We start from the raw sequence: 27,837 nt of genomic DNA, 5'->3' as shown, positions 1-27,837 counted from the left end.
TGCCAAAAGGAGGAGATGATTACACAACAAAGCCGGAGTGTAAAACCAACAGAACCAGGAGGATAGCGGGGGCCAACATAAGCAAGGACACCAATGGAGGGAGAGGAGAGGGCGAGGGGAAAGGAGCATGGAGGGGAAAGGAGGGGAAGGGAAAGGAAATGCAGCCCGGGAGAGAAAGAAGGCTGCAATGGCTCGGGGCCCCGTGCTCGCCATGCACGTATCCACGAAAGAGTTGTGGACCCCCTGGAGGTCAAGGAGGCAGGTTACACCTCAGGGTCACCTGCTGACACCGACTGAGTATTTGTATCCATTCCTATTGCGGGTGACACATCAGTGAGATCCAGGTCCTCAGGGGATGCCGAGATCGCCACCTCAGCCGCAGGTGCAGAATTAGTAGGAAGCGGTGGTGTTGGAACCACCAGAGGGTCCTTTTTCTTAGCAGACTTTTTTGTTTGCTTGCCCCCTCACTTCTGTTTAGGGGCTTGCTGGGAGGACTTCTCTTCAGTAGCTTCAGACAGAGGAAGACCGTGAAGCTCTCGTCCAGCAGCTTTTGGCTGCTTTAGCCACTGGCGAGTGTCTGCTGTGGCATTAGTGGAGACCTCGGGAGAAAGGGTCCCACCACTTCCACATGATAGGAGCTAAAGGAGGCTAGGGAGGGGGGGGCGGCTTGTTCCTGAAGTAAGTATTTTGGGAGCAATGGAAGGAGATTTTCCCCTTACCACCAAGGGGAAAGATGTATTCTGGACTCCCGGAGGGCCCACTATTGGTGGCACAGACACAGAGTGTGGTACGACAGGTACTTGTAATGTAGCTGCAGCATATGTGGACGCCAACCAAAGAACGTGTAAACTTTCAAATTTACGTTTAGCCTCTCGGTAAGTCACCCAGTCCAGGGTCTTGTACTCCACGATTTTCTGCTCCTTTCGGAGTACTGTGCAGTCTGGCGAGCAGGGGGAGTGCTACTCTCCACAGTTGATACAAGTAGAAGGAGGTGCACATGGAGGATCTGGATGCAGTGGATGTCTGCAGTCTCGACATGTGGCGCTGGAAGTGCAGCAGGAAGACATGTGCCTGAATTTCCAACACTTAAGGCACTGCATAGAGGGAGGGAGATAGGGTTTAATGTCACAGTGGTAAGTGGTAAGCAATCATCTTGACCTTTTCAGGCAATGAATCACCCTATAGGCCAAGATGAAGGCACTGGTAGCAACCCTTTTGTGTTTGGATCCCCAGTAAACGCGCCAGATGAAATGAACACTCCGTCGCTCTAGATGGGCGCAGAGCTCATCATCAGACTGCAAGAGGAGGTCGCGATGGAAAATAATCCCCTGGAACATGTTGAGGCTTTTATGGGGAGTGATGGAAACAGGAGTATCACCCAGCCGGTCATAAGCAAATAACACCCGGGATTGGGCTGGGGATGCTGTCTGAATCAAGACTGCACCGCTTCTCATCTCTAATAGTGCTGTCACCTCCCCAAACTTATCCTCAAGATGATCAACAACAAACTGAGGCTTCCTATGTAGAAAGGAGTTGCTGTCCATTCGGCTACAGACTAAATACCGAGGCGAATATGTCTTTCTTCTTTCTGTAACCCTACGTTCATCCCACGGTGTAGCAAGGGAGGGAAACGATTTAGAGTCATATCTGTCAGCATTGCATTCTATCTTGCCCTTCTTAGAGACTGTTGACACCGTACAGTCACCAGCAAGTGATGACTTAGTCCACTTCAATGCGAGTCATCCACCCTGATGCCATCCACTTCAATCAGGGGCTCTCCCCACAGGTGCCACCCAGCCACAGCAAAGGCCACCTGGCATGGTGGCCATTGCCGGGAGTCCTGATGCCCCAGGAAGACAGTCATCTACTCCTTGGCATATGTGGGGAGTTTACAACTCTGGCATCAGCAGTACGATCCCTATGTTGTCAGAGCACTACCACCAACTGGGTACATGACTACCCCACCACAACAGATTGGCTACCGCACTGGATGCTGGGCACAGAGTAATCCAATATTGTCATAGGGGCGAAAGAGGACAGGAGACAACAGAAGAAGATGACATACCCCAGAAAGTGTCCTCATCCAAATAGTTGAATTGCAGGTGGAGATGCAAAGCCATGACAAAAGGTTCAGGAGATCGAATCTGAGGGAATTATGTAAAACTTTTGCACCACGTAAGGCATCCTTACCCATATGGCGAGCACTTCTGTAGAATTTCGAAAGTGGCAGGTCAAACCTTAAAACGGGACCTGAACTTACAGGGCCGAGAAGTGTGCGACTCCTTTTAGTCACCTCTTACGACAGGCAGGGGTACATCGGGCCAATTCTAACCCCCAGACCCGCAGGCGGTGGTTGGTTTGGAGAGTAAAGGGACAAAACTACAGGGTTATCAGTCCCTTTTTCCTCATGCAAACACGTCTTGAGTTGAAACCATACCCGAAAGGAGCTTGGGAAAGTAGAAAGGTGTAAAACTAACTGGGAACCACATTGAAAGACCGAATGAAAGAAGCAAACCAAAAGGGGAATATGTGCACTAAAAGCAAAAAGGGTGGAGGGTATTAAAATAATATGGCAAATGGGCTGGGCTGGCTGATTGCAAGAATAAAAAAAAAAAAAGGATGAACCACTCGAGGAAAAAGATGGATAACTGTGTATTAGAAAGTACTCCCAGACACTTAATATATAATGCAGAAAATTAAAGCAAAGTGGGGCAAAACCAAAGACTGTGTTACACCCGTCTTTTACCCATGAAGTCATCAAGATCGACACCCCCTATTCAAGCTTATGACATCACTGATGTGTCTAGTAAACGAAGGAAAATTTCTGTACAGTACTAGGAGAAAGTATCATGAACAACCCACTAAAAAATCCCTACCAGTGGGGTACGAATGTGGGGATAGATGGTTGGCACCTGATGGTCAACATGTTTTTCTTTCATAACTTGAGAACCACAGCTTCTAATGAAAAGATTTTCCAATACAAAATTAAACTACATCAAGTTTCTTACAAAAAATATTAGTTTCTACTCTAATACTAATGGTTTCCACATTGCAGGAGATGGAAAACAGCTATTAACTTATTAAGAATTTACAACTAAATGATTTATTCCCCTATTTAGCCTAATTGGTCTTCGTTGAGTGGGCTAAATTACACACATAAAGACAAACACAAAAAATTTAACTGCAGACATGAAATTTGCAGGACAATCGCAAGAATTGGGGGATCTGGATGGGGACAAATTATATATATGACAGTCCCAACACTGAAGATGCAACAGAACAAATATTAATGTAAAAATCAAGCAAACAAAATCCTCAGAAAAACAATAAAACCACAGTTATAAAAAATAGCACTTGACCTATACAGTTCAAACAAAATCCATGATACCATGCACCCAGCCACACATCAAAAACCCAGTACTGCAAATTTCACTCGAGTTGCAACGATCAAACTAAATCCACAACATTACAAAACCACACACAACGATCAGTCTGGCATCCAACACTTCATTTGACCTATGTAGCCAAAACTAAGTCTACGATACCACAAAGCCAAAATTCACCAATACTGAAAACCTCAACTCACCATTACAGGTAAAAAAACACCTCAATAGCTATCAATCACTATCCAAGGTAATTTTTAACAACACAACCAAAAATTGACAAAAATTACATCAATACCAATTCTGATATACAAGAAACACACAGTTATGTACTAACACAAATACTATATATAGTATAATAAAATATAAAACCATAAAATTATATTTACCAACCAAAGTGAGCCACCAAATAAATCTGACAACAGCAAAATTAATATGTCATCAACACAATCTCTCTAATTGCCAGCTGTTATACCGGAGCCAATGTAGGTTGGTTGGTTGGTTGGTTGGTTGTTTGAGGTTAAAGGGACCAAACAGCAAGGTCATCAGTCCCTTGTTTCAAATAGGCTCCATTCTGCTAACGGGACATCTCAGAAAAGTCAGAACAATAAAACGGAAAAAGGGGAAACGTAAAAGGGAAGTCACGTTGTCAATAGTAAAAACAAATGAGGGAAGTTGGCCAGAGAACGAACCCAACACTATGCTGAAGCAGCATAGGCAAGACCACCTGTGACTTAAAAGGTACAACTGCTATAATGCAGAAAGTACGTATGGAAATAGAAAAACTAACCAAGCCTTAAAAAGAAGGGGTAAAAACAGAGTAAAAGGGAAAGAAAAGAGGATTCCGGTCAGGGAGGTGAATCGGGAATCTCTGAACATTGCCTACAGTGGGAGACACCCAAACACTCACCGCCCTGCCCCAACACCAAAGGGAGATTAAAAACTTTAAAACTGAGAATAAAAACCACTCTCCCGGAGGAAACCTAGAACCAGAGAGACCATCCGGGAATCGTCAGCCAACATCAAAGGTAAAGTGTGGGGGAGTCTGTACTTAGCACGCAGAGCCAAAAGAAGGGGGCATTCAACCAAAATGTGGGCCACTGACTGGAAGGCTCCACAACCACATAGCGGGGGTGGCTCATCACGCAAAAGGAAACCATGGGTCAGCCTGGTATGGCCAATGCGGAGACGACACAGTGTGGTCGAGTCCTTGCGGGAGAGGCGAAAGGAAGAACGCCGTAGGCCTGGATTCACCTTAATGGCACGAAGTTTATTAGACAGTGGAGTAGCCTCCCAAGAATTGGCCCATGACTGTGCAAAGTGGGATTTGATGTGAAGCCGTAAATCCGCTGCAGGGGGGGTTACAGAAAACGGGGGGTAAGTAACTGCTCCCCCAGCCAAACGATCAGTGAGCTCATTACCCGGGATACCCACATGGCCCGGGACCCATAGGAAGTCAATGGAACAAGCAGCACGGTGAAGATCAGCGAGATGGTCATGGATGGCAGAGACCAAGGGATGGCGCGAAAAACACCGGTCAATAGCAAGAAGGCCACTCATCGAGTCCGTACATAACAAAACGCGGTTGTGTTGGGATTGTTTAATAAAGGTAAGGGCCCGGGAAATTGCCATCAATTCCGCAGTAAACACCCCACATGAGGGTGGCAGTAGATGATTTTCCGTTCCAACAAAGGACGTGAAGGAATACCCAACATGATCAGCAGATTTAGAGCCATCAGTGTAAAAAACAACAGCATCCCGAAACTCCCATAAAATTTGGCGGAAAAAGGAACGGAACACCACCGGGGGGATGGAATCTTTCGGACCGCGGCAGAGATCCATCCGAATTCGAGGCCGAGGAACTAACCAAGGAGGGGTGGAGGGGAGGGAGCGAGGAAGACAGGACAAAGAAGGAAGCCGAAAATCACGGTTAAGAGACGCAAGGCGCAGTCCAACCGGTAAACCCGCCCAAGGGCGGGAGTCAGGCGGGCGACGTCCATGGTCTGGGAATAGGATAGAATAGGAAGGATGAGCGGGAGAAGAACGGATAGTAAGGGCATAAGACACCAGAAGCTGGGACCGCCGAACAGAAAGGGGGGGGGGATCCCAGCTTCAACCAGGAGACTATCAACAGGGCTAGTAGGGAAGGCACCGGTGGCCAAACGGATACCACGATGGTGGACCGGATCCAGCACGTGCAGCGTGGAAGGAGCAGCTGAACCATAAACTTGACAACCATAGTCCAAACGTGACAGAACTAGAGCACCATAAAGACGGAGGAGGAGGGAACGGTCCGCACCCCAAGAGGAGTGGGCAAGGAAGCGAAGGACATTGAGTTTACGGAAACATCCTACCTTCAGGATGTCTGATATGGGGCAGCCAAGTGAGCTTGTTGTCAAAAAGAAGACCTAGGAAACGAAACTGTGGAACCACAGGCAATCTTTGTGTAGCGAGATAGAGCTCTGGATCAGGGTGGACCGTAGTACGGCGACAGAAGTGGACCACCCGCGATTTTAAAGGAGAGAATTGAAGCCCGTGTGAGAGGGTCCATGCAGAGGCACGCCGTATAGCTACCTGGAGCTGCCGCTCTGCAGATGCCATCGAGGAGGAACTAACCCAAATGCAGAAATCATCCACATACAGGGCAGGGGCGACCAAGGGACCGACAGAGGCCACAAGTCCATCAATAGCAATGAGGAAAAGAAGGACACTCAAGACAGAACCCTGTGGGATGCCCGTCTCCTGGGTCCGTGGAGAGCTAAAAGCAGTACCAACTCGAACTCTGAATGACCGATGGATCAGGAACTGGCGGATAAAAATCGGGAGTGGGCCCCGAAGACCCCACTGATGAAGGGTTAGTAAGATGTGATGGCGCCAGGCCGTGTCATAGGCCTTGCGAAGGTCAAAAAACACTGCAACCAAATGGCGGCGCTCGGAAAAAGCCTGCCGAACTGCGGATTCCAAGCGAAGTAAATGATCGATTGGAGATCGTCCCTCTCGAAAGCCACACTGGTAAGGGGACAATAGATCCCGAGATTCGAGGACCCAAGTGAGCCGACGGGCTACCAGCCATTCAAGTAACTTACAACCAACATTGGTCAAACTAATTGGCCGATAGCTGTCAACAGATAGGGGGTTCTGACCAGGCTTAAGGACAGGAACCACAATTCTATCCCTCCACTGAGAAAGGAAGTCACCCTGGAGCCAGATACGGTTAAACACCCGAAGAAGATGGTGCCGTTGTGGAGCACTGAGATGTTGAAGCAGCTGGTTATGAATGGAATCTGGGCCAGGGGCCGTATCGTGAGAAGAAGATAGAGCAGAAAGAAATTCCCATTCAGTGAAAGGTTCGTTGTAAGATTCTGACTCACAAGTGGTGAAACATAAGGTGACAGCTTCAGCCTGCTGTTTTTGATGAAGGAAAGCAGCTGGATAGGAGGCCGATGCTGATGCCACTGCAAAATGGGCCGCAAGATGTTCTGCGAGAACTAATGGGTCCATACAAATGTCATCTGGAAGGTGAAGGCCTGGGAGGGTGGACTGCCGATGGCAACCTTGGAGAGAGCGAAGTGTAGCCCATACCCGTGACAGAGGGACAGTGGAACCAAGGGAAGAAACGAATCGTTCCCAACATATCAGCTTGCTCTGTTTGATTAAATAACGGGCTTTAGCGCGAAGGCGCTTAAAGGTAGAAAGGCTGGCTACAGATGGGTGCCTCTTAAAGTGTTGCAAAGCTCGACGGCGATCACGGATGGCAATGGCAATGGCCGTACTCCACCACGGGACTTGCCAACGACGAAATTGTCCAGATGAGCGCGGGACAGCAAAGTTAGCAGCGCGAACAATCGCGTCAGACACGTCACGTAGGACGTCATCAATACAACCCGACAAAGAGGGAGAAAACGCGACCTGTGCAGTGTATAGAGGCCAATCGGCGCGGTGGAAAGACCAACGAGGCAACTTGTCCATCGGGGAGCGGGAAGGGAGCGTGATAATCAGCGGGAAATGGTCACTATCACAAAGGTCGACGTGTGGCGACCAGTGTAATGAAGGGAGGAGAGAGGGAGAAGAAAGAGAAAGATCAATGGCAGAAAAGGAACCATGACCGGCACTGAAATGAGTAGGGGAGCCATCATTAAGAAGGCACAGGTCGTGGTCTGCAATAAATTGGTCTATAAGAAGACCTCGTCTAGATGGAAAGGCACTGCCCCACAAAGGATGATGAGCATTAAAATCCCCAAGGAGGAGGAAGGGAGGAGGAAGTTGCTGAAGAAGGGTGGTTAAGGCAGCAGGTGTAAGAGTCCTGTCAGGAGGGAGATAAAGATTGCATACTGTGACTGCAGAGTCGAAGTGGACCCTAACAGCAACCGCTTCCAATGTAGTTTGGAGAGGAATCCACGTGCTAGCAATGTCTGTACGGACCAATGTACAAACGCCACCAGAAGCCCGCAAGGGTCCGACTCGATTTCGACAGAAAACACGGAACCCACGGAGGGTCGGTGAGTGAGCATCAGTAAAATGAGATTCCTGGAGAACCACACAAGCTGCTGAGTAGGACGAAAGAAGGGAATTCAATTCCGGAAGGTGACGATAGTAGCCATTACAATTCCATTGGAGAACCACAGAACGATGGTTTAAATGAGGGCTGAACACGCTAAATCCAGTCATACCGCCGGGTCCCCACCCGTCACCGACAAGGAGGGGGCGACATCCATAAACGACAGGTCAGAATCCGGTCGTGAAGTCGGGGAAGGGACCTCCGGTGACACCAGAGGCTCTTTGTCCCGGGACTTATGTTTCTTCTTCTTTTCAGGCTGAGATCGAGGAGGGCTGTGTGGCATAATGTAGCCAGCTGCAGCAAGATCAGGAACAGAAAGAGACTGGGCGACCTGGGGGCCGATAGACCGCGGCTCTCGCGGTCGCCGCGCTGCAGCAGACCTTTGACCTGGAAGGTGCCGGGAAGGGGCATCCCGGGAGAGGCGCCCATGACCGGCAGACGCCGAAGGAGTGGGACACTTCTCCGGCTGGGGAGGGGGAGCAGCGCCCAGAGGAGAAGGTATGGGAGCCGCAGGGGAGGGGGGATGGAGAGGGGTCCGGGATGGGGGTAAGGAAGGGGGAGGAAGGGATGAAGATGTAACCAAGGCGTAACTAGATGTCATGGACACAGGGTGCAATCGTGCATATTTCTTACGGGCCTCTGTGTAGCTTAAACGATCAAGGGACTTATACTCCTGTATCTTTTTTTTCTTTCTTATAGACCGGGCAATCTGCTGAACGTGGAGAATAACTACCATGACAATTTACACATACAGGAGGGGGAACACAGGGACTCCCCTCATGGAGTGGACGTCCACAGTCACCACAGAGAGGGTCCTGGGAACAGCGAGAAGACATGTGGCCAAAACGCAAGCACTTAAAACACCGCATAGGAGGTGGGATGTACGGCTTCACATCACAGCGATAGACCATAATCTTAACTTTCTCAGGAAGGGTATCCCCTTCAAAGGCCAGGATAAAAGCACCAGTATCAATACGATTATCTTTAGGACCCTTCTGAACACGCCGAACAAATTGAACACCCCGCCGTCAGAGATTGTCCCGAAGTTCCTCATCAGTTTGAAGGATGAGGTCCCTGTGAAAAATCACACCTTGTACCATATTTAGAGACTGGTGGGGGGTAATGGACACAGGAATTGTGCCAAGATGGGTACAGGTACGAAGGGCCGCAGATTGGGCAGCTGAAGTAGTTTTTATCAGCAACGAACCCGACCGCATCTTGCTCAGGGAGTCCACTTCGCCAAACTTGTCTTCAATGTGTTCCACAAAGAATAAAGGTTTGACACTGGTGAAAGTATCTCCATCAGTCCTGGTGCAAACTAGATAACGGGGGAAAGGTTTTGCCCCTAGACGACGGGCCTGACCCTCCTCCCAGGGGGTAGCCACGGAAGGGAAGGCCGAAGGGGCAAGAGAAGCAGCACTTGAGGAATCAGTACCACGCAGAGAGAAGGCCGCAGAAGAGCGGCCAGAGTTTTGGACCCGTATGCGTTTCATCTGCATAGCGTCCGCCCTGATACCACCCACTCCGATCAGGGGCTCTCCTCACGGGCGCCACCCAGCCACAGCAAGGGCCGTCTGGCACGGCGGCCATTGCCGGGAGTTCCGATGCTCCAGGATGACGAGCAACCACTCCAAGGCATGCATGAGGAGGTCACAGCTCAGGTATCAGAAGTGTGATCCCTGTGTGTTCAGGGGGCTCAACCAAAAGGGTACATAGCGACCCCACCACACGGGCTGGCTACCGTGCTGGCTATGCACCCTAGCATCAGACAACGACGTAAAAGAAAAGGTGGAATGTACTAGGAGGGCACACGTCGGTCACTAGGTAAGGTGCTCTTCCCCAAATGGCTCACACTACGGAAGAGAAATTTTGGAATGGAGGTCAAACCCCAGAGGGGGACCAAGGAATCCCAAAAGGAGGAGATGATTACGCAACAAAGCCGGAGTGTAAAACCAACAGAACCAGGAGGATAGCGGGGGCCAACATAAGCAAGGACACCAATAGAGGGAGAGGAGAGGGCGAGGGGAAAGGGGTATGGAGGGGAAAGGAGGGGAAGGGGAAGGAAATGCAGCCCGGGAGAGAAAGAAGGCTGCAATGGCTCGGGGCCCCGTGCTCGCCACGCACGTATCCACAAAAGAGTTGTGGACCCCCTGGGGGGGGGGGGGGGGGGGGGGAGCCAATGTAGCCCCTGAGGGTCGGCAACCCATATAACATCACTGAGGAAGGGGGTGGTCTAGGCCCAAGGCATACACAAAACCATCATGGTAAACACCGGCTATTTACATACAAGATAATGGAAACAGACATTTTGAGCACTACTTCCTGCAGGAAGTATCACTAAACCGAAACATGATTGACTGGAGACGGATATTTAGGGGCTAGAACTAGGTCAGAAGTTCAGTTCACGCCGAATGCCAACCTCGTGTACTACGACCGCAAAAGATTATGTCTGTCTCGGGATTGGACTGTTACTAGTGTGTGAGTTTGTTACCACGAACCTTTGTGGAAAAATTAGAAGGGAACTTTTGTTTGCCTCAATTAGGAGACATTTTTCGTTATTGTTACCTTTCGTTTGTATGTTCAGTCATCAACCTTGTGAACTAACATCAATAAAAGTTGTGTTTGTGAAAATTGCGCCCAAGTGGCGACAAGTTGGTGCCTGCGTGTGTCTTCCTCATGGCTGAAGTTGTCCTTCAGCAGCTGGTCAAAAGTGTGCATGACTTACTACAAGGTTTTCAACAGTTTTGCAAGAACTCTCAGCATACACAGGAACGGTTATTTACGGAACTCTTGCAAAACCGCCCGGTTTCGCCATCCCCGCCTTTTCCCGCTTTGACCGAGGATGCTGAAGACTGGGAAACAGACGAGAAGCGGCTCCAGCAGCATTTTCAAATACACCAGGTTGTCCAAGTGTATGTTCTCTTGACTAAGCTCCAACCTCAACCTCCGTATTCTTTGACTTTCTCCCAGATTTGTGAGGTTCTCACAGCTTACTATCGAAGACTGTGCCAGGTGCTGGCTGCCCGTGTCGATTTTTTACCAGTGTCGCAAGAAGGGTGGCCAATCCTATCACCAGTGGGCAGCAGAACTGCAAGGTCTCAGCTGGAAATGTCACTAACACACGAGTTTCCAAAGAATCCTACGCGGACAAGATGGTCTGCGACTACCTCAACCAGGCCACCCGTGACGTGGCTTTCCGGCGCAACTCCCTCAGACCCGACGATCCTACTCTGGACCCGATCATTGATCTGGCATTCAAGTATTAAGTCTCTACAGCAGCCGACAAGCGTTTGGAATCCTGGGCAGAAGTGGCGGCCCTCCGCGACCGTGACACCTCGGAGCCTGTCGCCATGACTAGCGGAGTTCAAAGACGTTGCCGCCGTCCATTCCAATGACCAGCGCAGGCCATCTTGTTCTGCACAGTGTCAACAGGGCAGCCGCCCTGTCCAGGAATTTGCGCCCTTGGATGGCTCCGCTGGTCCAGCGCAGACCGTCAGAGCACAAAGGCCCTTGTGCCCTCGCAAGTGCCGCCAGCCCCTCCAGCTGCCGTCATTCCCAGGATGCTTTAAGAACCATGCATGGGAAGACTGCCATGACAGGTGGGCGTATTGTGCAATGTGTACCCGTAACAGACATGTCAGCTTAGTCTGCCAATCTTGACAGCCCCCTCCTCTTACGGCAAATGACAATCGGGGGGGCCTATACCCATGGATGTCAACCAGGTGCAGTCTTCGGGATCTTCCAAGCTGATGATCAACATTCAGGTCAATGGTCAGCCGCTGCAGATGCAGGTGGATAATGGAGCAGTGGTCTCACTGATCAACTATTCCTCTTATGCGGAGACTGGAGCACCCCCCCCCCCCCCCCCCCCCCCGGCACTCCCACCTTGGCACCTCCTTACTTATAATAAGCAAGCAATTGCCCTCTTGGGTCAGTTCATAGCTTCTGTTTTGTATAAGTCGGTTCACCGGGAAGTTACCTTCCTTGTGGTCAACAATGCAGTCATGGCAGATCTCTTCGGGTTGGATACCTTCCAGGCCTTTGGCTTCGCCCTCGACGACAATGTTCATCCGGTGTCTTCCCACATTCTGTTCCCAGCAGTCGATACCTCGTTCACGGAATTCCAGGACCTCTTCTTGCTGGGTGTCGGCTGTGCTCAAGATTTTCATGCGTCGCTCCAGCTGAAACCGTCTGCCCGCCCGAAGTACTTCCGGGCCCGGCAGGTTCCCCATGCCCTCCAGCAGCCTCAATCAAGAAATGGACCATCTCACCATGGAGGGAGTCGTCGCTCCGGTCCGTTGCAGTTCGTGGGCGATACCCTTGGTTGTCCTCAGGAGACCAGATGGACATCTTAGAGTTTGTGGTGACTTCAAGGCTACGCTTAACCCTCAGCTACAGGTTGAAGACTACCCCACCCGCGTCCCAAGGACCTGTTCTCCAGCTCGCAGGGAGACAATTTTTTTTCGAAGATCGATCTTGCCGAGGCCTACCTCCAAATACCTTTCGATTAGCCTTCTGCTGACTTGGCCGTCGTCAACACCTCGTTTGAGCTGTTCCAGTTGAACCGCCTCATGTATGGCATCGCTAGTGCACCGGGCATCTTTCAGCGTTACTTGGAACAGCTCTTGAGGGATGTGTCAGGTTGTATCAACTACCTCGATGACATCGTCACCGGCCGTACCACGGATGAACATCTCAGTCATCTGCGACAATTGCTCCTGCACCTGCAGGCCTAAAATGCAACCTTGCTAAATGATTTTTTTTTTTTCAACCTGATATCTCCTACCTAGGTCACATCATGTCCCGCAATGGCATATCGTCTACCTCCTTCCACATCGTCACTATAACGGCCCTCCCTCGTCCGCAAGATGTCCACCAATTGTGGTCCTTCCTGGGTAAAACTTCTTACTATGGAAAGTTCATTCCCTCCGCTGCCCACGTTACGACACACCTACATCACTTATGCCAAAAGAACGTCCCTTTTCATTGGTCCCCGGCTTATGAATCAGCTTTCCAAAGTTTAAAGTGGAGGTTCCACTCTGCGTAGTGTCTCATACCATATAACCCCTCTCTTCCTCTCCTCTTGGCTATGGACGCCTCCGACTATAGTGTTGGAGCTGTACTTTCGCACCGTCTACACGATTGATCAGAACACCCGGAGGCGTACATATCTAAATCACTTACAGAGGCCCAAAGCAAATATTCAAAAATTGAGGAGGAGGCCCTAGACATCGTGTTTGCCTGTATCAAATTCCTCCCGTACCTCTATGGTAGGTCTTTTCGCTTAATCACTGACCATAAGCCCCCTCGTGGTCGATTCGTCAGACCACCTCATTTTTCAGGTCGATAACAACATACAGGATGTGTTAGCTGAATTCCCGGTCACAGCTGAGAGGGTGGCCGCAATGATGACCGCCGATCTGCTCCTCCAACTGGCGTGCCGCTATGTCCTTCCCCCGCTTCGCACCCACGCTGACCTCCGATTCTTCTTCTCCATCTGCCATCAACTGGTGGCCATCAACAGCATGCTCCTCCATGTGGAAAATGACGCCACTTCATCAGTCATTGTACCAACTTCCCTGCGGTCCCGGATTCTCCACGTTTTACATCAAGGTCACTGGGGTATTGCCTGAACGAAAACCCTCGCATGTCACCATGTCTTCTGGGTAGACATGACAGCGGACGTGGAGTGCATGGTTCGGGGTTGTCGGCAGTGTACCCAGGCCCTTCCCACATCGCGCCGGTCCTTCCAATCCTGGCCGGCTGCTTCCCTCCCATGGAAATGCATCCATGTGGATTTTGCAGGACTTTTCCTCGGCACTTACTGGTTATTCATCACGGATGCCTAACCCCACTTCGCTTTCATTATCCGATGCTCGTCTATTACCACAGAGAATACCATCACGGCCCTGTCGAAAATATTTTCCTTTGAAGGCCTTCCCGTCACCTTGGTATCAGACAACGGCCCGCAACTTTGCAGTCAAGAGTTCGCCAAATTCTGTCACGATAATGGTATCCACCACGTCTCTACCCCTCCATTCCATCCCCAATTCGATGAAGAGGCGGAGCGCCTTGTTGGCACTTTTCAAACTAAGATGAAGAAGTACACCGAGGACCGTTCCCCCAGTAGAAACTCTTACATTACTTCTCAATACCCACAAGGCCACGCCGGTGGGTGACACGAGTCCAGCCGAACTGATCCATGTTCGCCACCCTCGGACCCCGCTCCATCTCCTCCTGCTGCAGGTCGGACCCCGTGCCCTGCCAGGTGCTTCCCGATATTCATCTGGCTCCAAGGTGTGGGCTCGCGGTTTCGGGCCCTATCCCAGCCGGCTTCCAGGGGTCGTTACCCGGCCCCATGGCCGACAACTGTTTGATGTAAGCTGGACGACAGGGTGCTTTCGCGTCACTGCAACCAACTGCGTCCTTGTATCCTCGAGCAGCTGCAGCCCCAAACGCTGGCTCCCTCCCCCCCCCCCCCCCTCCTCCTCCCAATCGCCAGTCCCTTCCTTGGGGCCTACATTGATGCCCTCTCCTCAATTGCTGGATGATCTTCCCAGAGGTAACCACCAAATCCCGGCTGCTAGTCCCATGCTGCCGCATACTCCAGACCCGAGACAGCTCCAGGACCTTCCCCTGAGCCCACTTCCCGGCCTCTCTTTGGTGCCGCAGACATCCCCATGCTGCTTGCCCAGCCCAACGTCGCCTCGCAAGAGCCACCACTGCGGCATTCCAGCTGCCTCGCACGGAAAGCGGCACCCTACTCTCCGGCGGCCGGGTTCCACAGACTCCTTGAGGAAGACTTAGCTGCAGATCAGCCTACAGCACCAAGCTATATTGGCACACACTCCCCTGCAGTCACCTGTGCCGCACCAGCTTTTCAAAGAGGGGAGGGGTGTTATACCAGAGCCAAGGTAGCCCCCGAGGGCCGGCAACCCATATAACATCACTGAGGAGGGGGTTGTCTATGCCCAAGGCGTACCCAAAAGCACCATGGTGAGCACCAGCTATTTACACACAAGATAATGGAAACAGACATTCCGAGCACTACTTCCTGCAGGGGGAGCTCGAGCCACGGACTACAGGAAGTATCACTATGCCGAAACACAACCGGCTGGAGACAGCTATTTAGGGGCTAGAACCAGGCACGAAGTTCAGTTCGGGCCGGATGCCAACCTCGTGTACTACGACCGCAGAAAATTATTTCTTCTTCTCGGAATTGGACTGTTACTAGTGCGCGAGTTTGTTACCACGAATCTTTGTGGAAAAATTAGAAGAGAACTTTTGTTTGCATCAATTAGGAGACTTTTTCGTTATTCTTACCTTTCGTTGGTATGTACAGTCATCAATCTTGTGAACTAACATCAATAAAAGTTGTGTTTGTGAAAATTGCGAATTGTTAGTCAACACCAGCCTAAACTTATTGAAATGATAAAATGCCTGGTCAGTCCCATAACCTTCTCCACAAACGTAGCACTTCACATACTCAGCAATTAAAAAGTAGTTGTAAGACTTTAACTATGGGTAACACGTCATCCCTCAACATCACTCACTAACAGTACTTAAGGAGTCCAATGAATAATTAATATCACTCAAAACAGAAACAAACAGTCCACAATAGGTAGCACCACTGCATACTCCAACATACAATCTATAAATACAATCCATTTCAAATATGCCACACCACCCTGATGCTGCACAACACAGTTACATCTTGGGTCAAAGCAAAAGGATGGTACTCCTAACTTAAGTTGACCCCAAACTGTGTGGAATGTCATAAAATAATCTGGAACAGACATATAAATCAAAGATAACGGTAGATTAATAGAAAATACTCAGGAAACAGCAAACTTTGTAAATGACTATTTCTCTGATATTGTGGAGAAGTTGCAACAAAATTTTCATAAAACAAATGTAGCACACACAATGACTTTTGCAACAAGAACAATGATGATGTTCCCCCAGAACAGAGCTTAAAGCCAGGCACCAGAAATTAAAACATGGCAAGCCAACAGCTGTAGATCAGATCTGAGTCCCTGCTCTGCAAGGTTTGCATACAAGCCCATTAACTAAATAAATGAAGCCTTTAGCTGAAGTACATTTTCAGAGTACCTAAAGCATGCACTAGGATTGGACTGATGGGTTAAGGGGCTCAAACTAAGAGGTCATCAGTCCCTTCAACCTACATGTATCAAGCTGAGAAGTGTACACAGAAGAAAAATCCTGGTGAAACTGACAGTAAATGAGAATCAAGAAAACCAAGAGATAGAATCGAGGAGGTGACTCACCAACACTCTATGCGTGGCCTCCCTAAATGAAGTTAATGCGCAGAGATAGTGGACACTAGAGGCCAGTTTTACTACTGTTTGCATTTCCAAAGATAACTGAATCGATCTTTAAGGATGACTCATGAGTTAAATCAATAATTACAGCATTTTTAACGAAGCACAGATTTCTTTCTGATGTGGGAAAATAACAATATGTCCCAATGCAGAGTTCATGAAAGTGGTACTTTCAACTCTTGACGAAGATGACTAACAGGTATACTCTGACTTGTCCAAGGTTTTTGACAATGTTGACCATGAAATACCAAACAAGCTAGAAGCCCTAGTTCCAGGAGGAACAGTGAACAAGAAGTTTCAATCTTACCTGGGAAACAGGGTGAGTGTTCATACATCTGCTAATGACAAATTTTCAGCAAAACAACTGTCGGACAAGAAACACAAACATGTACGTTTCTCATGATAGTTCATTGGGTCCAGTGATTTTATTATACTGTGTGTCTCTCCCAAGAGTCGTCAGGTGCATTTTCTCTGGTGTTTCAGCAGATATTTGTAATTTTGTTTTTTGCATTGTGTAGCTGGAGTCAGCCCAAACAATTACTGCTTGCAAGATCTTTCATTCAACACCACGTGTGAACAGAAAGCATCTCTTCCCCATTAATAAAGAAAGAAAAAAAAAAAGAGAAAGAAAAGTATTTTTAAATCAGAATTTTACATGCCCATTTAATAGAGCAAGCCCAGATTAGTCTACTCTGATATTTGTTTTATCGATATGTATTAACAGTGACAGTAAAACAAGAAGAATAAATAGAAATCCAGCAGCGACTCAGCAGGGCTGCATGCTTAGCGGGAGCAGTCAGCACAGGGCAGAGCATTGCTGTCATTGCTGGAATAACTGTTATTCTTAGAGTTTTACTGTCTCTGTTAATGCATATTGATAAAACAAATATCGCACTAAACTAATCTGCAACCACTATTGAATGGGCAGGTAAAATTCCGCTTTAAAAATAATTGCATTTGTAATGGGAAATGAACTGACACTTTCCATCAACAGTGGCCATTGCATGAAAGACATGATGAGTACTGTTTATCTGGGCTGACACCAGCTACACAATGCAAAAACAAAATTGGAAATATCTACCAAAACGCCAGAGCAAATGTGACCAACAACTCTTAGGGGAGAGACCCTATATATCAATCATTTCCCAGACAGTGTAAGACATGGACGAAAAGTTCCCTTTGCTGGTGACATCAACACCGTAGTTACTAATACAATGTTAGAATATCTATTAAAGAAAGTAAAGTAAACTCTCTGATGTTTACTATTGGACAGTATGTAGTAAATTAAATGTAACACGTGAAAGAACACCCCCTCATGTACACTGATTTCTTAGCTACAGGCTTCTTTTCTGAGGATCAAGGCACAAATCATGGAGACAATTTTTGAACTGCAGTGAAAGACTACAAGAATAATAGATACCAGTAGTAGTCAAGATCGCATTGTAGTTAATTATTTAAAAAACTGGGTATTCTTACTGCACCAAGTGAGTACATACCAACTGACCTGTTACTAATAAGGGAACCTCCCCATCGCATCCCCCTCAGATTTAGTTATAAGTTGGCACAGTGGATAGGCCTTGAAAAACTGAACACAGATCAACCGAGAAGACAGGAAGAAGTTGTGTGGAACTATGAAAAAAATAAGCAATATATACAAACTGAGTAGTCCATGCTACAATAGGCAACATCAAAGATAATGTGAGCTCAGGAGCGCAGTGGTTCCGTGGTTAGCGCGAGCAGCTACGGAACGAAAGGTCCTTGGTTCAAGCCTTCCCTCGATGAAAAATTTTACTTTCTTTATTTTGCGCAAAGTTACAATCTGTCCGGTCGTTCATTTACTTTCTTTATTTTCGCAAAGTTATGATCTGTCCGTTCGTTCATTGACGTCTCTGTTCACTGAAATGAGTTTAGTGTCTGATTTGCGACCGCACCGCAAAACCGTGCGATTAGTAGACGAAAGGACATGCCTCTCCAACGGGAACCGAAAACATTTGATCACAAGGTCATAGGTCAACCGATTCCTCCACAGGAAAACACGTCTGATATATTCTATACGACACTCGTGACGGCATGTGCGTCACATGACAGGAATATGTTGTCGACCCACCTAACTTGTACACTTAGCGAATGGGTAAAAAGATTCTTCTACCTTGCCCTAGTTTGGTTTTCTTGTGGATGTGATAATCATAAATTAACGTAATTCATTTAAAGTTTTCACTCGAGGTACGAATTGAACCAAGGACCTCACATTCCGCAGTTTCTCACGCTAACCACTGAACCACGGAGCTCTTAAGCTTGTACTGTCCTTGATGTTGCGTATCTTGCGCATGGACTACTCAGTTTGTATATTTTGCTTATTTTTTTCATAGATCCACACAACTTCTTCCTGTTTTCTCGATTGATCTGTGTTCAGTTTTTCAAGGCCTATCCACCGTGCCAACTTATAACTAAATCTGAGGGGGGTGCAATGGGGAGGTTCCCTTGTAAGTATTTCATTAATATTTGTATATGCAACCATGGAACAATAGCAAGTTTGGACTTAAAATTTTTCATAGAAAAACAAATCTCTAAACAGTATTTTCTATCTGGAATAACATTTTATGTTAAACTGCCACAGGAAGTGAACAAGATTATTAAAACACATCTGTTTAAAAAGGCAGTTAAAACCTGCTTTATAAGCAGTGCATTCCACACATCAAAGATTACTTAAAGGATTCTGAATATTGGATAATAATGAAAGACAATAGCAACACCTTCTCACAAGTGGTATCTTCTCATTCTCCAGAGTTCAACATCTTACCATCACGGGGCAATGTTGACTCAGTTTTTCAGGAGGACTGAGTGGAGGACATGAAGGAAGAGTGGCGAGTTTAACACTGGGAGTTTGTTTTCAGAATGGACTGGAGTCAGTTTTCTATGAGAACTGGAGTTAGTGCAAGGTACAAAGCAGCAAATTTATGGTTCTGGCGTCACCAGCAGGAGTCCTTGATGTGTGCAGCAATGAGTAAAACTGCACATATACCAAAGAACAGTGCACAATTAGGACCCACTGAATAGATCAGTGCAGTTGTTAAGACAAAGACTCCATATTCAGGAGGTGAAGCCTGCTCTGTCCGGCCACCCAAATTTATGTTTTCCGCCTCGTTACCCAAATTGTTAGTCACTGCCTATGGTGTGGAAGGGCCCAGATTCAATTCCCGATACCTCGTCAGAATATATATTTTTTTTTTTTTCCTTCTGAAATAGGAAGGTCTGGTACAGGGTCCACTCAACCTTTGTGAGGCCAAAGGACGAGCTGATTGAATCACGAAGCAGTGGCGTCATCAGAATTCACCTACTGGCAATAATGGCTGGAGGGATTGGCAGCATGCTCTTAACATTTTCCATGATCAGAGATCACTTAGTCCTACTGCCTTGCAGGCAGCAGTCAGCCAGTCCGAGCAGGCCTACCATCTACCCCATTAGTGGTGTTTGTTTACTTCAGTCAAATTCAAGGACAGTTCCTTCAACAAGACCACAGCTGATTATCTGTGCTATCCACATTGTCGTCGTCGTCGTCTTCAGTCCTGAGACTGGTTTGATGCAGCTCTCCATGCTACTCTTCCTGTGCAAGCTTCTCCATCTCCCAGTACCTACTGCAACCTACATCCTTCTGAATCTGCTTGGTGTATTCATCTCTTGGTCTCCCTCTACTATTTACCCTCCATGCTGCCCTCCAATACTAAATTGGTGATCCCTTGATGCCTCAGAACATGTCCTACCAACCGATCCCTTCTCCTAGTCAAGTAGTGCCACAAACTCTTATCCCCAATCCTATTCAACACCTCCTCATTAGTTATGTGATCTACCCATCCAATCTTCAGCATTCTTCTGTAGCACCACATTTCGAAAGCTTCTAATCTCTTCTTGTCTGAGCTATTTATCGTCCATGTTTCACTTCCATCCATGGCTACACTCCGTACAAATACTTTCGGAAACGACTTCCTGACACTCAAATCTATGCTCGAGGTTAACAAATTTCCCCCCCCCCCCTGCCACCCCCCCCCCCCCAAAAAAATAAATAAATAAAAATAGCAAAACTTATCTACTACTTCTTTCAGTGTCTCATTTCCTAATCTAATTCCCTCAGCATCACCCGATTAAATCTGACTACATTCCATTATCCTCGTTTTGCTTTTGTTGATGTTCATCTTATACCCTCCTTTCATGACACTGTCCATTCCGTTCAACTGCTCTTCCAAGTCCTTTGCTGTCTCTGACAGAATTACAATGTCATCAGCGAACCTCAAAGTTTTTATTTCTTCTCCATGGATTTTAATACCTACTCCGAATTTTTCTTTTGTTTCCTTCACTGCTTGCTCAATACACAGATTGAATAACATCGGGGAGAGACTACAACCCTGTCTCCTCCCTTCCCAACCACTGCTTCACTTTCATGCCCCCTCGACTCTTATAACTGCCATCTGGTTTCTGTACAAATTGTAAATAGCCTTTCGCTCCCTATATTTTACCCCCGCCACCTTCAGAATTTGAAAGAGAATATTCCAGTCAACATTGTCAAAAGCTTTCGGTAAGTCTACAAATGCTAGAAACGTACGTTTGCCTTTCCTTAATCTAGCTTCTAAGATAAGTCGTAGGGTCAGTATCGCCTCACGTGTTCCAATATTTCTACGGAATCCAAACTGATCTTCCCCAAGTCGGCTTCTACTAGTTTTTCCATTCGTCTGTAAAGAAGTCGCGTTAGTATTTTGCAGCCGTGACTTATTAAACTGATAGTTCGGTAATTTTCACATCTGTCAACACCTGCTTTCTTTGGGATTGGAATTATTATATTCTTCTTGAAGTCTGAGGTTATTTCGCCTGTTTCATACATCTTGCTCACCAGATGGTAGAGTTTCGTCAGGACTGGCTCTCCAAAGGTCGTCAGTAGTTCTAATGGAATGTTGTCTACTCCCTGGGCCTTGTTTCGACTCAGGTCTTTCAGTTCTCTGTCAAAACTGCCACAATGCCTTACAGGAGAATACATCGTCGTTCGAAGCAGACAATTTACAAAACAATTGAAAACATCGAATTCTCTAAATCTGCTGCAGACAAGAAGAAGAATACAGTGAAGAATATTGCTGCTACTGCACTTGTCGATGGACCATGTGTTTTCTGTGGATGTAGACTTAATTTTAGCATTGACATTAACGATAGTTTTACTCATGGTAATGGTTGGCTCACTGTAGCCATTGTACGAGGTGGTACTGGAGTTCCGTCTGTTGGTGGCCTTGAAAGTTTTGTGGACAGACACATTATAGCCTACCTTACCTATCATATTGGAGAATTTGCTAATAAAGACTTTGGTACATCAGTTTATATGTCCCCTTCTCCATTGTCTTTGTATACACGTAGTAAGAGAAAAATATCTGTAAATGGATCTGTGTTCATATGGGTTAAAGGTAAAGCAGTATGTGAATATGTAAAGTTTGTTGGTGACTGTACATTGTATTTTCACAAATAAAGTGATCTGTAGCGTAGCTGAGAACCGGACAAGGGTACATCTAGGAGCTGTCGGCATAGAGGATGTAACAGCATGTTCCATGTTAAAGTTCTTATCGCTTGACCTTTGACCTCGCCATTGCAGACTACAGGGTTACGCAACGTGGTGGCGTGTGTCACGCAGTATCGTATTTCCCATTTCATCTTCATCTACATCCTCTTCCATTTCCATAATATTGTCCTCAAGTGCATCACCCTTGTATAGACCTTGTATACTCCTTCCTCCTTTCTGCTTTCCCTTCTTTGCTTAGAACTGGGTTTCCATCTGAGCTCTTGACATTCATACAAGTGGTTCCTTTTCTCCAAAGGTCTAAATAGGCAGTATCTATCTTACTCCTAGTGAGATAAACCTCTACATCATTACATTTGTCCTCTAGCCATCCCTGCTTAGCCATTTTCCACTTCCTGTCAACCTCATTTTTGAGACGTTTGTATTCCTTTTTGCCTGCTTCATTTACTGCATTTTTATATTTTATTTTCTCCTTTCATCAATTAAATTCAGTATTTCTTCTGTCACCCAAGGATTTCTACTAGCCCTCGTCTTTTTACCTACTTAATCCTCTGCTGCCTTCACTACTTCATCCCTCAAAGCTACCCATTCTTCTTCTACTGTGTTTCTTTCACACATTCCTGTCAATTGTTCCCTTATGTTCTCCCTGAAACTCTGTACAACTTCTGGTTTAGTCAGTTTATCCAGGTCCCATCTCCTTAAATTCCCACCTTTTTGCAGTTTCTTCAGTTTTAATCTACAGTTCATAACCAATAGATTGTGGTCAGAGTCCACATCTGCCCCTGGAAATGTCTTACAATTTAAAACCTGGTTCCTAAATCTGTCTTACCATTATATAATCTATCTGAAATCTGTCAGTATCTCCAGGCTTCTTCCATGTATACAACCTTCTTTTATGATTCTTGAACCAAGTGTTAGCTATGATCAAGTTGTGCTCTGTGCAAAATTCTACCAGGCGGCTTCCTCTTATTTCTTATCCCCAATCCATATTCACCTACTACGTTTCCTTGTCTCCCTTTTCCTACTACCGAATTCCAGTCACCCATGACTTTTAAATTTCTGTCTCCCTTCACTATCTGGATAATTTCTTTTATTTCATCATACATTTCTTCAGTTTCTTCATATGCAGAGCTAGTTGGCATATAAACTTGTACTACTGTAGTAGGCGTGGGCTTCGTGTCTATCTTGGCCACAGTAATGCGTTCACTATGCTGTTTGTAATAGCTTACCCGCATTCCTATTTTTTTTTATTCATTATTAAACCTACTCCTGCATTACCCCTATTTGACTTTGTATTTATAATCCTGTATTCGCCTCACCAGTAGTCTTGTTCCTCCTGCCACTGAACTTCACTAATTCCCACTATATCTAACTTTAACCTATCCATTTCCCTTTTTAAATTTTCTAACCTACCTGTCTGATTAAGGGATCTGACATTCCACACTCCGATCCGTAGAATGCCAGTTTTCTTTCTCCTGATAACGATATCCTCTTGAGTAGTCCCTGGCCGGAGATCCGAATGGGGGACTATTTTACCTCCGGAATATTTTACCCAAGAGGACGCCATCATCATTAACCATACATTAAGCATATTTATATATTCAGTGCATCTATATATTTTAGCTATTTATTTTCACTAGCTATATAAATGATCTGGCAGACAGGATAAGCAGCGGTCTACCATGTATGCTGATGATGCTGTGGTACATGGGAAGGTATTGTTGAGTGACTGTAGGACACAAGATGACTTAGGCTAAATTTCTTTGGTGTGATAAATTGCAGCTATATCTAAATGTAGAAAAATTTAAGTCAATGCAAACGAGTAAGAGAAACAAACCTGTAATGTACAGCATTAGAAGTGTGCAGTTTGACACAACCACATCATTTAAATATATGGGCACAACATTTCAAAGCAATGTGGAATGGAATGAGCATGGAAGGGTTATGGTAGGGAAGGCGAATGATTGATTGATTTCCATTTATTGGGAGAATTTTTTTGAAAGTGTGGCTCATCTGAAAGGAGGTTGCTTATAGGACACTAGTGCAACCCATTGAGTATTGTTCGAGTGTTTGGGATTCGCACTATGTCTGACTGAAGGAAGACATCAAAGCAATGCAGAGGCAGGCTGCTAGTTTTGTTACCGTCAGGTCTGGACAACACAGAAGTATTATGGTGATGCTTTGTGAACTCTAATAGGAATCACCAGAGGGAAAGTGAAATTCTTTTCGAGGAACATTGCTGAGAAAGTTTAGAGAACTGGCATTTAAGGCTGACTGTAATGATTCTACTGCTGCCAATGTACAGTTTCACAAAAGGACCGTGAAGATAAGATTAGAGAGATTGGGGCTCATTCAGACGCACATAGACAGTCATATTTCCATTGCCCTATTTGCAAGTGGAACAGGAAAGAAAAACTGCACCACAAGATGATTAGGAATGGAAATGACTAGGAGTGGTACAAGGCACCCTCTGCCATGCACAAAACTGTTGATTTGTGGAGTATGTATGTAGATGCAAATGTGAAATCCTTTATCACAGCAAGATGATCCCTGGCTGGATGGAAGTAGGCAGTGGCCTATTTACAAGAAACACCCATAACAACAGCCTGAAGTGATTTAAGGCAATCATGGAAAACTTAAATTTGGGCGATTATACAAGGAGTTGAACACCAATTCTGAAGGCCAAATTTCTCTAACACAGTACCACTTTGTCCAGTACCTAATTTTGCAGAGACAGTTGTTCCACAAATCCACTAAACAATATGAGGATACATTGCACATTAATATTTTCAGAAATTTGTTGTAGCTAAAATATTTTCCAATATCATAAACATTCCTTCTTTACTGGAGAAATGCCCTATACCAGTCTCAATATTTCAAATTCCAAGAATGTACTGGATGTGGTAATTTTATTAACATAAATAAAGACACCGTTTATTTCACTGCAAAGTTAGAAACTGTTTTACAAAGCTGTGATAGTAGACTTCAGCCATCTTCTGTGCTTCACACGTAACAGTTACACAATGTGTTGCATTTTCTCTCATAGGTAGATATGAACAATGCAGGACAAACACTTCTCTGAATCACATCACTACCAACAACATTTGTTACTCGACAGAATTCTCCTCTCCCTATAAGAAATAGAAAAAATACTCTTATAGCAAAATGTTTCCAGATTTTCTTACGTGCCTCTTTCCATCTAAAGCTATGCAGACACACTTCCTATGCCCTCTCAAACAAGCAACAGCCACCTCCACCTGGCACCCTCCCGCTCCCCCGCCAGTTTACAGAAACCCGCACTAAGTAACCTCTATGCTCCTTTCGAAGCACTCATTAACACCAATTATTTTCACAGGTCCACTTTAATGGCAGCTGATCATTGAAGTGTTGCTGAGTAATGGAAGCTTTATATTATTAGTGTTAACTTTATTTTTTATAAAGGTTGTAGTGCCTAACTTGTCTGTTGGTCAAGGGTGGGTTGGAAGGTAAAAGTTTACACATTCCCAAGATATTCGAACACAAAATGCAGCATTTGTCATCCACAATTTCATGTATTGCCATGTATCAACATTGTCCAAATTACTCATTTCACCTTTTAATGTCCTTTACTTTTAAAGTCTTCCCCAAGCAGTTAAACATGCTACCTATAAAGTAATCACTACAGATATAAAATCTGCCAAGAAATCAATAGAAACAAAAAATATCTTGCATCTCACAAAATGTATCAACATACGTATGAGCCACTGGCAAATGATATGGCACGTTATATTTTAGATGCTGCTGATGGCTAGCAATATTAGCAAATATATGTAAAAAAAAATGTTATCTGTACATTACAAACCTTTCATTATACCCTCAGTAAAACACTGCAGGCAAAACACTGCGTAAAACCGTTTCTGAACGAAGATCCCACAATGTTTGACAGTTAACGGCAACGGTCACAACTGTCACTCGAGAACTTATTGCATAATGCCACTCAGGTAAATGTATTTTGGATGCATGTCAGTATTCTTAGTCTTTTCAATAATATTCACGAAGTAAAAATCATAAAGCGAAATAAACGGTTCCAAAACAGTGGTAAACAGTCTGCGAGCAAAATCCTCACATAGCGGTATCAGAAGTCCTTGAGACCTAAAATTATAATCAAGATGCATTTAACATCAGTTAAGAAATCCGAAAAGTTTTCGAACACCCGGAAAATTGTGATTTTCCTCCGACGTTTAAAAAATGTCTCAATCCGCCCCAGCATGCCAACTATATAAATATTAAAATTGTGAAAAGACTTTCAGTGCGAATAGTTTCTAGTTGTACTTACCATTCCCACTAATGCAATACTCTATCATTTATCCGGCGTGCGTCAAGATAAAGCTGGTCAACAGCAACACAAAACACACTGAACAAGCAAGCTTTTGTATAGGATTTGATTTGAATTTCCAGCCCTATGATAACGATTCCAACAGCCAATCACATTGTTTTTCTATAAAATCTTTGAATGTGCCTCAAGTGTACATGGCTGCCAATACTTAATTTTACCTGCATAACTAATAATGTTTAGTACGTGAACAGCTGATCTAATTTTATTGTGGCTAAATTTTTCGAAGGCCATAAAGGTATTTTTCAAGCAACTGAGCAGTAACTAGTGAAAGTCCGTTTTTGTAGAACGCGGTTGTTCTATGGTCTGTGATTGTTGGTACCAGACGCAGGAAGTCGGGCCGTTGTACTGAACAGCTGAACATTTTGTAGTGTTGAAACCACATGAGAAAGTTTGTTTATGAGTATCACTGTGCAAGTCAGTGAGTAGGGTTATTGGGATTGATATTTCTGACATTATTGTGTGTAGGTGGCCATGGACCAGCCAAAGGAACAAGTTAAAATCCCGATGGTATACACATGTGGGGGTAAGATTTCTTTCATGAAACTTGAGTGATGTTCGGCTTTTGAACATTCCATTGAAACTGTTACTTTTGTAATTGCAGAATGTCATCATGAAAATGAAATAAGAGCGCGCGACCCAATCCGATGTCGAGAATGTGGCTACAGAATTATGTACAAGAAGAGAACAAAAAGATGTATCCTTTTGGACCTACATTTTTCCCATACTATGTATTGTCTCAGTCGTCCCAAACAAAATGAATTTGATTTTAGAAGCTTGAATTTTTTGCTGTGTTTCTTGTGTATTAGTTGGTATGAGAAATATTGTTTTCTGCATGTTCCGTTTTTGATGTGTTATGAACGTATAAAACAGTCAATCAGTGTTATTTCATGCTGAACTACGGGAAATGTCGCGTCGGATCAACAAGAAATGGAATGTTGCCGGGCAGTATAGAAGGCTTCAGTTTTTTTAAGAAAGTTTTATTTATTGGCCCTGAGAATCTAGAACTGTACAGTGTGCAAAAGATGTTGGACCATTCATTAATTACAATACACATTCGTTGATTTTTTTTCCCTTGACGTCGTTTCAACAAAAGATAAAATTATACAATATTTTCTTACTCTACACATTTTATAAAGTCTTAGGCTAATCGGTGAGGCAATTTTGTTTTTCTGGGTATTCCCTGACGGTATAGAAGCAGTGTTCGACCAAGTGATCCTTCACAGTTGATTTGAACTTGTTTAAGGCCATTATTATTTTCGTGGATTGGTGTAGTGCATTGTACAATTTGATGCCGGGGTTGGAGCATGGCTTTCTGTAATAGTGCTGTGTTTATCTGTTGCTCATGTAAAACATTTGTTTGTCTTGTGTGGTAGCTATGTACAAATCCTGATGAATGTTTTGATTTTAGAAGCTTGAATTTTTTGCTGTGTTTCTTGTGTATTAGTTGGTATGAGAAATATTGTTTTCTGCATGTTCCGTTTTTGATGTTATTTCTGTGGGACATTTATGGGTGACCTTTTGTTCGATAAGCTTTTCTGCTACATGTACAAAATTACTGTTAAATGTATTAGCTACCTCCTTTGGTTTCCAGATAGTGTGCAGATTTTCATTCAACTGAATATTATTAG

The 27,837-nt window shown here is 45.4% G+C and overlaps 1 protein-coding gene across 2 annotated transcripts in view; it reads right to left on the bottom strand.

Moving 5' to 3' along the window:
* The window catches only part of LOC126458380 (uncharacterized), a 71,345-nt gene extending 45,061 nt beyond the window's left edge, over window positions 1-26,284 (bottom strand). The window contains exon 1 of one of the 2 annotated variants that reach the window (XM_050095362.1): window positions 26,150-26,284. In XM_050095362.1, the coding sequence (XP_049951319.1) occupies window positions 26,150-26,152 (3 nt within the window). In that variant the 5' untranslated portion in view covers window positions 26,153-26,284. Of the gene's footprint in view, window positions 1-25,675; window positions 25,845-26,149 lie in introns of those variants that run through there. The other variant, XM_050095372.1, reaches the window with a different exon arrangement.
* Between the last annotated feature and the right edge of the window lie 1,553 nt (window positions 26,285-27,837).

This window comes from Schistocerca serialis, chromosome 1 (genome assembly GCF_023864345.2).
Source record: "Schistocerca serialis cubense isolate TAMUIC-IGC-003099 chromosome 1, iqSchSeri2.2, whole genome shotgun sequence".
Classification (NCBI taxonomy): domain Eukaryota; kingdom Metazoa; phylum Arthropoda; class Insecta; order Orthoptera; family Acrididae; genus Schistocerca; species Schistocerca serialis.
The sequence above is the reverse complement of the archived record's forward strand: the minus strand, read 5'-3'. Positions and strand labels throughout refer to the sequence as shown.